Here is an 11,264-nt window from a genome sequence, read left to right on the forward strand (position 1 = left end):
CTAGGATCTGATTTAGTCTTCACTTTACAGTGAAAACTTACTGAAAGAACAAATTTACAACCATTGTTCTTCTGCCATCTAGCTAACTAATGCTTGAACCTACCATCAGAGATTCGTAGCACCTTCATCTGTCAATTTCTTTCATGTTTTTTTGCCAATACTACCCACCACTCTCGGTGGGTAGAAATATAGAATTATGCATCTTCCTTTCACTGTGAAGATAACATTGCATCCACTGAATGTTAAATTGCTAGAGGAAGCTCAGGCATAAGGTGTTCAGATGGTTCATTGAAATAAAGCTCTTGTGCATAAGAGCAGATATTGTTGTCCCAAAATGTTAGGTTACTTGATATTTAACTATCAGTTGCTTGATTTACTCGTATCACATAAAACCAATATACTGCTTTCTTGTTTCTTACACACCGGAAATTGTATTTTCCTTGTGTAATACCGTAAATCCTCTTTATTCCTGGGCAGCTAGAATCGTCTTTGCTGATGGTGTGAGACTCTTGATGTGATTCTCACCACAGCCTGGCCTCTCTTTTTTCTTGATTTTGTTTTATAAATTCCATCTGTTACCATGTCTGAAATTGAAATCTCACCGAGTCAGTCCTTCCACGTTGGACTGAGCTTTTAACTGCTGGAGATCGAGCCATGGCGGTGCCCCACATGTAAGTGCTTGTTATGAAAGTATGCAAAAGATCGATGATAACAACAACCATGCGAAAAAGAAAGAACACTAGAGTTTTACGTGGTTCGATCGTAAGATCTACGTCCACGGCCAAAGGCAATATGATTCAGTATATTGAGAAATATGCAGAGATTTACAATTACTCAAGAACTCTCTCCAAGAACTCAACACCTCTAATCTAATTCTAAACCAAGAACTAATCAAGTGATAGTTTGGAGACTCTTTTCTTGAATATCGAAGTAGCTGATTTTCTTTTTTTTCCAGATGCAGCCTTCGTCTGCTTTATATCAGTCCCTTCATCCTCCAACGGCTCTCTTGAGATGTTAGTTAACAAACCAGTTATAACTGTTCCAACGGCTACTTCCCGTTTCTTGGTTTGCATCAACATGCCGAAGTGCTGCATGATGCCGAGCTCAATAAAATGCCGAGCTCAATAAAATGCCGAGCTCAAATGCCGAGCTCAATAAAATGCCGAGCTCAATAAAATCTTGAACGAGCTCAACCTCTAACAAATCTGCAGCTGTTGAGAATGACATTGATTTTAGCTTGCTGCATCCAACGGTGATTGTGAGATTATACTCCAACAAACTCCACCTTAATCTCAGAATCAACAATGAATCATAATCCTCTGACAAAACCTCAAACTCATCACTCCACAAGTCCCACCAGCCCCAAGCAGTATTTAAACTTCATGGCTGGCAACGGCTTTGTCAACATATCAGCCGCATTATGCTCAGTAGATATTTTCACCATCTTGACTTCACCTCTCTGTATTTCATCCCTTATGAAGTGCATCCGCACATCTATGTGCTTACTTCTTTCGTGAAACACTTGGTGTTTGGCAAGGCATAAGGCGCTGCTGCTGTCACAGTTTATCTCCACTGTGTCTTGCTTCTCCCCAAAATCTTCTAGGATTCCCTTCAGCCATATTGCTTCTTTCACAGCCTCTGTCATTGCCATGTACTCAGCTTCCGTAGTAGATAAAGCAACCACATGTTGTAATCCAGATTTCCAGCTTATAGCAGTGCCATTTAGGGTGAACACATATCCAGTTTGAGATCTCCTATTATCTCTATTTGATGCATAATCAGAATCGCAAAACCCCACAAGTGCTCCACCTTGATCCTTACAATCTGCCTTGTACAACAGACCATAATCTGAAGCACCCTTCAAGTATCTGAGCAACCACTTCAATGCTATCCAATGCTCTCTCCCATGGTCTGACATAAATCGGCTAGTAACACTTATAGCCTGAGCCAAATCTGGTCTTGTGCATAGCATTGTGTACATTATGCTTCCTATGATGTTTGCATAAGGTATCTTGCTCAGCTCTTTCCTCTCTGAGTCATTCTTTGGTTTCTGATCCATGCTCAACTTAAAGTGAGCAGCCAATGGTGTAGAGACAGGTTTGAAGTCATCAGCCTGAAATTTCTTCAAAACTCTCTGGATGTAATTCCTCTGCAACAACCTGAGCTCTCTCTTTGGCCTATCCCTCAGTATATCCATGCCAAGGATTCTCCTTGCATTTCCAAGATCCTTCATTTCAAACTTGGATTCCAGTTCAGCCTTGATTCTCTCAATCACTCCCAGATCTGCTCCTGCCACAAGCATATCATCAACATACAAAAGTAGAAAAGCAATTGGTACACCATTCCTTTCTCTGATGTAAACACAGCTATCATACTGCGATTTTCTGAAACCAATACTCATCATATGCTCATCAAACTTGAGATACCACTGCCTACTACTTTGCTTCAATCCATACAAACTTCTCTTGAGCAAACACACTTTGTCTTCATTCCCAGCCTCCATGAACCCCTCGGGTTGATGCATATATATTGTTTCTTCAAGTTCACCATGCAAGAAGGCTGTCTTGACATCGAGTTGGTGTAACTCCCAATCATACTTTGCAACAAGAGCAAGCAATATCCTGATGGAACTGTGTTTTACAACCGGAGAGAACACATCATTATAATCAATCCCCTCTTCTTGAGTGAATCCTCTAGCAACAAGCCGTGCCTTAAATCTGACACTCTCAACTTCACCAACTTCAATCTTCATCTTGAAGATCCATTTGCAGCTAATAAGCTTTTGGGTCCCTGGATTCTTCACCAAAATCCAAGTATGGTTTTTGAGTAGTGACTGGATCTCTTCTCTCATAGCTGCAAGCCATTTCTCCTTTTCCTTACTCGACATAGCTTCAGCATAGGTGGATGGCTCTAAGCACTCCAATACCTCAGCAACACAGAGAGCAAAAAAACTCATCTCATAATCACTGAACCTGGCTGGCTTTCTGATCTCTCTTCTGTTTCTGTCCCTGGCTATAATATGTGATCTCTGATCATCATCAATCTGATCTCGTTGCTGGGGTTGCTGTGGACTTGAAGCTTTATGGGAACTTGAAGCTCCACCTCCATTCTGATCATCTGGATCACTAGGTGGTGGCTGGCCATGCTGAACTTCTTGATCAATAGATACTCTTTCACCCATCTGATCCTCAGTCTTCAAGAATGGCATATGATGCTCATGGAAGACCACATCTCGGCTCACAATTATCTTCTTGTTCCCCTCTTCAGTGCACCACAACCTGTACCCTTTTACTCCATGTTGGTATCCAACCATCACACATTTCTGAGCCCTTGCATCAAGCTTTCCCTGCTTGCAGTGGGCATATGCTCTACAACCGAACACCTTGAACTGATTGTACTCTCTATCTCCACCATACCATCTGACATCTGGGATTTCATTTCCTATAGCTGATGATGGAGAACTGTTAATTAGCACCGCAGCAGTACACACTGCCTCCCCCCAGAACATCTTTGGCAAGCCTGATGATAAAAGCATGCATCTGACTCTATCGAGGAGTGTTCGGTTCATTCTTTCAGCAACTCCGTTTTGTTGCGGATTAGCCGGGACTGTCCTATGCCTTTGTATCCCATTTGATTTGCAGAAAGACTCAAAATCTTCAGATAAGAACTCCAGCCCGTTATCAGTCCTCAAGCACTTGAGAGTGGTGGATTTCTTCAGCTTCATCTCTGTGCACCATTCTCTGAATTTTTCAAATGCTTGTGACTTCTGCTTTAGGATGTATATCCAGACTTTTCTGCTATAATCATCTATTATCGACATGAAATACCTGCCTCCTCCCATAGAAGCAGGCTGAGCTGGACCCCATAAATCACAATGCGCATAGTCAAGAGGTAATTTGGAGGTGTGTTTACCAGCCTTGTATGGTAGCTTCTTGCTTTTTCCCAGAGCACAGTGTTCACATTCCTTGAACCTCTGATCACTTCCAGCCGGAATGACCCCTTTCTTGATCAGTTCTCTCATCCCACTTTCTCCAAGATGGCCGAGCCTCTTGTGCCACAGACTCATATCAGAGTCCTCTGCAAGATTCACTGAAGCAACAACAGTTTCTGCTACTAGATAGTATAAACTGTTTCTTCTCTCAGCAATCAGCAAGATTTTTCCATTAAGTGAGACATTCATATAGCCTTTCTCAGAAGAAAACCTGAAACCTCTAGATTCAAGCATGCCAAGTGAAATCAAATTCCTCTTAATCTCAGGAATGTACCTGACTTGAGTAAGCAGTTTTGTTGATCCATCATGAGCTCTCAATCTGATATCTCCAATGCCTTTGATGTAGCACATCTGATCATTCCCCAACATTACTGACCCGGTTGCCTCAGAAAAGTTTTCAAACCAAGCTTTGTTGGAACAAATATGGAAGCTGCACCCGGAGTCCATTATCCAAGAACTCTCTATCCCACCACTCACCACATTCATGATCTGGGGTGGATCTGTGTCTTCTGCAAGATCAGCCTGATTTTGGGTAGCCTTCTCTCCGTTTTGCTTCCTTATCCACGAGTAGCAATCCCTTTTGAGATGCCCAGGTTTCTTGCAGTAATGACAGCTTCGCTTCTCCTCATTTTGCTTCTGATACTTAGGCTTTTGATTCTGATTGAATTTCTTTTTCTTGCCTTTGAAAGCCTTTACATTCAAGGCTTGACTGCCACTTCCTTCATTTGTCGTCGAAGAGTTCTTTTCCAGCTCCTTTGATCGAAGAGCACATTGAACTTCTTCATATGTGATGCCAGATTCTGCATTCCGGCCAAACAGCATTGCATCTTTAAGATGCTGGAATGTTTTGGGAAGAGCATTCAAGAGCAAGATGGCCTTGTCTTCATTCTTCATGGGGCCATCTACATTCTCCAAATCATCCAGATTCTTGCTGAAATCATCAATCTGCTCTGCGAAGGGTCGGTCTTCAAGAATCTTGTATGAAAAGAGGCGCTGCTTCATGTATAGGCGATTAGCAAGCGACTTGGTCATGTACAGCGCTTCGAGCTTCGTCCATACCCCATGCGCCGTGGTTTCCTTCGCAACCTCGCGCAACACCTTGTCCGTGAGATTGAGAATAATGGCGCTATGGGCTTTCTTGGCAATCTCAGCCTTCTTCCTCACGCTCTTCTCATCGAGATCTTCTTTTTCTTTCCCCTTCGGATCAATTGGCTCGATTGCTTCATCGAGCCCTTGCTGGATCAACAGAGCCTTCATCTTGATCTGCCACAGACCAAAGTCATTCTTCCCCGAGAATTTCTCCGCTTCGAACCTCGTTGTCGCCATCGATATCAACTCCGATTGCGTTTCCCACAGACGGCGCCACTTGTTATGAAAGTATGCAAAAGATCGATGATAACAACAACCATGCGAAAAAGAAAGAACACTAGAGTTTTACGTGGTTCGATCGTAAGATCTACGTCCACGGCCAAAGGCAATATGATTCAGTATATTGAGAAATATGCAGAGATTTACAATTACTCAAGAACTCTCTCCAAGAACTCAACACCTCTAATCTAATTCTAAACCAAGAACTAATCAAGTGATAGTTTGGAGACTCTTTTCTTGAATATCGAAGTAGCTGGTTTTCTTTTTTTTCCAGATGCAGCCTTCGTCTGCTTTATATCAGTCCCTTCATCCTCCAACGGCTCTCTTGAGATGTTAGTTAACAAACCAGTTATAACTGTTCCAACGGCTACTTCCCGTTTCTTGGTTTGCATCAACATGCCGAAGTGCTGCATGATGCCGAGCTCAATAAAATGCCGAGCTCAATAAAATGCCGAGCTCAATAAAATGCCGAGCTCAATAAAATGCCGAGCTCAATAAAATCTTGAACGAGCTCAACCTCTAACAAATCTGCAGCTGTTGAGAATGACATTGATTTTAGCTTGCTGCATCCAACGGTGATTGTGAGATTATACTCCAACAGTGCTACTGTCTCTTTTTTGTATTTTATCCTTCTGTGTTTCCAGTATGCATGCAATAACAAAAACTCTCTCTTTCCTTTTGTGTATGTTTCTGCTTTCTCTTGCATTAGATTGACATTTTCTTCTAAAGTTTAAGGACTCATTATGTCAAATTACTCTTGATTTTGCCTACACGCATTATGACAGGGGTCTGTTCCCTTTCCCTACTGTTCCCAATCTCAGATCTTCCTGCTATGATTCTGCAAATTAGTCGATCTGCATCCTGCTTCCTTCCTTCGCATTCTCGGTTTTTGGTACTCGAGGTTAAACATAAGAGTCATGAAAGTGAAGGTACAAAAGTTGTACATTACGCAATCTAGGTTAAAGTTGTACTTACAACATAAGTTAGAATATTACAAGAAGATGGCTTTATGCTTAGGAAAGGTAGATACTATCATACTAAAACCTTCCCACTCTGTCCCTCTTACTCTCTGCCTATCCATATCTTCCTTACAATAAACACCTAAATATTAGGACTTCTCTTCCTAATGCCCTCTCTCTCACCACCACCACCACCACCTCCACCGCCCCAATGCCAAAGCGGCTGGGTCCCCGCCACACCACCCACCCCCTGATCTGGTGTGTCTCCATCATCTGTGCCGTACTAATCATGTTGGTAATTATAGGTGGCGTCGTAATCTTCATTGGGTACGTGACACTCCGGCCGAAGGTGCCCCAAGTGAGCGTCACGAGAGCCCAAATGGACACCATATACTTCGACCAATCTAGCTTGATGATGCTGCACGCAACCATTGTGATCAAAGCAGAGAACGACAACACAAGGGCTCATGCGAGGTTCTACGACATGTCCTACACCCTCAGCTTCCGCAGCCAGAAGATAGCCATCTTGATGGCTGACCCCTTCGACGTCAGTCCCAACAGGTCTCTGGAGCTCAACTTTGTCGTCCCGTCCCAGTCTATACCTCTGAATCCAGAAGAAGCCGAGGCCATCAACTGGTCGTTGGGCCGGAAAGTGGTCGATCTCGATCTCAGAGGGCGGTCGAGGACACGATGGAAGGTTTGGCTCATCGGGTCCATTAAATACGTGATGCGTTTGGATTGCCAGCTCCGTTTGCCCGTTGATCAAACCACCATATATCCACATTGTGTTTCCAGGAAATAAGAAAAGGGGCCATCTTTCCTTTTTTTCATTTTAGGATCTCCTAATCTCAGGATTTTTGTTGATAATAATCCATTATCTTTTCCTAGAATTATAATTTTGATGTGCCAGAATATGTAAAAGTTGGATATCACTTTCTTTGAGCTTTATTTGATGAATTCAAATGAATTGTCCGAATTATTATTATTATGAAACTATAATGATTTTATTTACTTGTTTCTAAAGTCATTTTTTAGTGCTATGAATTTAAAAAGCTTGCTCAAAATATTATAAAGATTAGATAAACTATGTTATAAAATGTTGGAATATACATGATCATCAGCTCATTGTTACAAAACAGAGAGCATCAAGCTGTGCTCAATGAATAAAGATATAAACCATCTTCAACCAAAAACTAGGCATTAAACTTCTACTATTTCTCAACATCCCGTGTCTCGGTCTAACTTCGCCTACGAAGGTTATATCTCTTCGTGCGCGGAGTGGTGAAGGAGGAATCCACCTCAATCTCCTCAGGTAATACGTAGTCGGGATCCTCCAACAGCTGCACATCTTCTGTCAACTCTGTATCCACCCACGAACACCAATTCACCTCGCTCTCAACATCCTCGTCCCACGTCAACATCTCTTTGCTCCGCTGCATGCTGTTTACCTTCTCCATCAACGTCAGCAGGATCTCGTGGTTCAGCACCTCGTAGTCTCTGCATAACACACAATAGACCTTAATTTGTGTAATAGATACTAGCTTGTTTATTAAAAACTGAAATCAGAAACAACTAACGGTATAATAGTTTCATGGTATGATGAAAAAACTTTGATACTTTACCTGTAGGTAAATATGGCATACACATATTGGATGGATGCAGAGAGCGCGAAGAGCGACCTGACAGCGCGTATTAACCATCCTTGCTGCTCACCATCCATTGCCAGAGTCCAAAATATACTTATCTCAATCAAGAACGTCACACACAGACCTGTAGATGGAGAGGAAATTCAAAACGTGTAACGAAACAAACACTACAGGCAGATTCTGAATGACTAAATGCATACCTAGATACAGCCTGTGCCTCACGTTGTAGGCGTGCTTTATGCTAGTCAGCATGTAGACGATGAAAATTGCACCCGAGTAAACCAAGAACGCGATGATGACCCGTGATTCAAACAGCATGGCGTTGTGCAGGTCAAAGAGCTTATCTATGGCAACAAACATACTTGCTTGCTTTGATTCAAAAGCTTCCTGCAACAATATAGTAAAGTAAAACACAGCGTTTGCATTGAGTACTAAAACGTTCGAGTTTGTAGAGAAACTTTCGAAGAAACCACAAACCTGAGCTGCTAATATCAGTTTCGAGTTCTCCACAAGATGATCATGAGACTGATGTAGTTCCTTCTGCTTCACGAGTAGTTCCTCCTGCTGCTTATGCCCAAATTCAGCCAACGTCTGCAACGTTAACCTGTAAATTCACGTTCTATTTTAAAATTCCATACGATTGATCAGAAAACTACTATGAGAAGTTCATACCTGCTCTCCTCAAGGGCCTGTGACTGAAACTTTGTGAGAAAATTGAGGCCCTCGAGGGCTACAGACTGTCCATCTAGAAGCTCCTTTTGTTTATCCAACGACGTTCCAGCCATATTCCCTATATCGTCTGCTTTACTCTGCAGGAGACTCATCTTTGACGACATTGCATCCCCAACCTTCTCAATCTCCATCTCTATCTCAGCTGCTTCCGTTCTCAACTTGACAATGTCTTCTCCTAGATTCTCGTACGAGTTCTGAAGCAACGCCATTCCCTGTGCCAAATTCTCCTTCATTTTAGCCTGCCCCTCGCTCAGCTCCATCTGAGACGAGGCTATCCCCTTAGACTGCTCGTACACTACTTCAGAGTACCTCAACACCGAGTTCACGTGATCCTCCAACACTTTCGATGTCTCTGCAACTTTCTGAGTCCGGACATCTATTGAGGCCAAAGAATCATGAACTTGCTCTGCATTCTGCAGCAGTTGCTCTCCGTGTTCCTCGATCTTTCCTAGCTTCACCTCTGCGTATTCAGCAGTCCTCTTGAGCTCATTCACCAATCTCTCGGTTTGATGCTTGAACGCCTCCGTCCTACAACAAATTTCCACAACTCTTAGACATAAACAAGTTAGATTAAAAACCACAAACATAGATAGATATGATGATGCTCACTGCAATTGGTGACAGATGGAGTTCGTCTCAAGAAAGTACTCAAGATAGATCTTGTGACCATCTCTATCCAAACTCTGCAAACACTTCCTCATTTTGGATTTAGGATCACAACGAGGGAAAGAGGGCCGGCCCGTGTGCCTCTGGAAGCAATCACTGAGGCTCCACGCCAGCCTAGACCGTGACTCCTCGTCTGCCAGAGTCCTCGCGCACCCTTCAAACACGCTCTGGTAGGCCATCTGCCAGCAAGAATTTGGCGCGAGCATCTTGCTCTTGGCGCTCTCGATCAACTGGATGCCCTTCTTGTCATTGAAAGATTCCAATGAGAAATCAGAAGCCACATTCTTGTAAACAGCCTCCTCCTTGCCTAAACCAGCCTCCTCTTCGTTAGACGAAAAGAACCAGCTTCGTGATACCCGAGCTTGTGACAGCAACACGAAAATCGACAGCAAGACAACGCGACAATGGCAAGGCCGGAGTTCCATTCTACACCTTCCTACAACATATGATTCATAAATTCATTCAACACATATGAATAGACTAGAATCATACATGATCAATATTGATTGAGATGCCAAATTTTCATCAACATAAAATTGGAAACCATTGATTATAATTTTCATCACTAAATACAATCAATCTGATTTATCAGCTAAAAACAACTAACTAAGCTAAGAAAACATATTTTCAACTCGATAAAAATTGAATCTTGGGGTTTAATTAACAGATAATTGAGAAACTTTCTTATGTTTCTTTAAAAATCGATTCTTTTCCTTTTCTACTCTTCCTTACCGTTTCAGCTAAAAGTTTCTAAGTTAATATTTTATTTATCATCATCATCAAACAACCAAAGTAAAAAAGTCGACGTATGTAAACTTAATTCCCCAGCAGTGAAGAAGCATGCAAGAGAAGATTCTGCAACTAACAAGAAAAAAAAAATCGGAGAAGACGAGGAAGTTTAAGAGATCATAATTTCTTACGAAAAATTGAGGGAGAGAAAGGTGGTCTGAATGTGGCGTAAAACAGCAAGATTTATAAAAGGGATTGAAAAACTATATGGAAAATTTGATGAGAAATCAATTGAAAGACTTTCCAATTACTCAACGTCGACGGTTTCTTGTTTTTTGTTTTGTTTTTTGTTTTTTGTTGACTGCCGCCAATTCTGGAGTTTGGGCTTCTGAGGCCCACTTCTGTAGTTTGGGCTTCTGAGGCCCGTTTTGTTCTTGAAATCCAGTCAAATTTGTGTTTTGATGTTTAATTTGATGAAAGTTGTTTGTATTTTATTATCATTATAAAAGTTGATTAGGAGATGAAAAGGTAGCAATTGAAGTACCTTGATATGTATTCTTGTGAGACGACTATGCTTTTCTACTATAGCGGATGGGTTCGTGATACGATCTTCGCAAGACTGTGACTTGAATTGTTCAGACTACGTTTTCGAACAATTGGATAGTTGTACGTTTTCGAACAATTGGATAGTTGATGGATATATGTAGCCCACCAAACTTCACTACAAAAACAAGAGAGATTTAAGTTTGCAAATTATTAAATTAACATAAAAAAAATTTCTACAATTCATCCAACGCATCTTATTTATAGGCAAAATAAACCGTATATATGAGGAAAGATAGCTAAGAAGGAAAACAAATTAATGTTAATTGATGAAAATGGAAAGCCTAATCTATGTTAAAGGAAAGCAAATCCGTGATACTCAAACTTTCCACTTTTATCATATATATTCAACTAGGAAAGACAAAAAAAAATCTAAAAAAGTTAATTAGAATAGTTCGTATATAAGTTAGTATTTACAAAAAGGAAATATCTTCAGAAAACATTAAATTTCTGCATGAAAACGTCTGTCACAAACAATGCCTATGGCACAAAATTTTGGCCCATTTAGGGTTGTACTCATGTTATACTCTAATTTATGGGGCAAAAAATTTAGTCCAATATATTAGTATT

General features: G+C 41.4%; 2 protein-coding genes across 2 annotated transcripts; one reads left to right on the forward strand and one right to left on the reverse strand.

Moving 5' to 3' along the window:
• Positions 1-195: 195 nt before the first annotated feature.
• Positions 196-7,341, forward strand: LOC121784593 (NDR1/HIN1-like protein 12). The gene is made up of 3 exons (XM_042182759.1): positions 196-671; positions 6,145-6,288; positions 6,624-7,341. Exons 2-3 carry the CDS (start codon positions 6,192-6,194, stop codon positions 7,118-7,120), a joined length of 594 nt encoding a protein of 197 aa, XP_042038693.1. The 5' UTR covers positions 196-671; positions 6,145-6,191; the 3' UTR covers positions 7,121-7,341.
• Positions 7,342-7,454: 113 nt separating this feature from the next.
• LOC121783994 (protein GAMETE EXPRESSED 1-like) lies at positions 7,455-10,367 on the reverse strand. The gene is made up of 7 exons (XM_042182174.1): positions 10,283-10,367; positions 9,306-9,798; positions 8,637-9,224; positions 8,442-8,568; positions 8,165-8,351; positions 7,941-8,088; positions 7,455-7,815 (listed from the first exon to the last, which is right to left on the reverse strand). Exons 2-7 carry the CDS (start codon positions 9,785-9,787, stop codon positions 7,557-7,559), a joined length of 1,791 nt encoding a protein of 596 aa, XP_042038108.1. The 5' UTR covers positions 9,788-9,798; positions 10,283-10,367; the 3' UTR covers positions 7,455-7,556.
• Between the last annotated feature and the right edge of the window lie 897 nt (positions 10,368-11,264).

This window comes from Salvia splendens, chromosome 21 (assembly GCF_004379255.2).
Source record: "Salvia splendens isolate huo1 chromosome 21, SspV2, whole genome shotgun sequence".
Classification (NCBI taxonomy): domain Eukaryota; kingdom Viridiplantae; phylum Streptophyta; class Magnoliopsida; order Lamiales; family Lamiaceae; genus Salvia; species Salvia splendens.

What these genes read in the sequence shown, in the direction of transcription:
- LOC121784593 (XM_042182759.1), top strand. Translation starts at nt 6,192, where the DNA reads ATGATTCTGCAAATTAGTCGATCTGCATCCTGCTTCCTTCCTTCGCAT. An exon ending in TAAGAGTCATGAAAGTGAAG is followed by an intron (nt 6,289 to 6,623) that starts GTACAAAAGTTG and finishes TGGTAATTATAG; the next exon opens with GTGGCGTCGTAATCTTCATT.
- LOC121783994 (XM_042182174.1), bottom strand. Translation starts at nt 9,787, where the DNA reads ATGGAACTCCGGCCTTGCCATTGTCGCGTTGTCTTGCTGTCGATTTTC. An exon ending in TCCATCTGTCACCAATTGCA is followed by an intron (nt 9,225 to 9,305) that starts GTGAGCATCATC and finishes AATTTGTTGTAG; the next exon opens with GACGGAGGCGTTCAAGCATC. An exon ending in TATGCCATATTTACCTACAG is followed by an intron (nt 7,816 to 7,940) that starts GTAAAGTATCAA and finishes TGTGTTATGCAG; the next exon opens with AGACTACGAGGTGCTGAACC.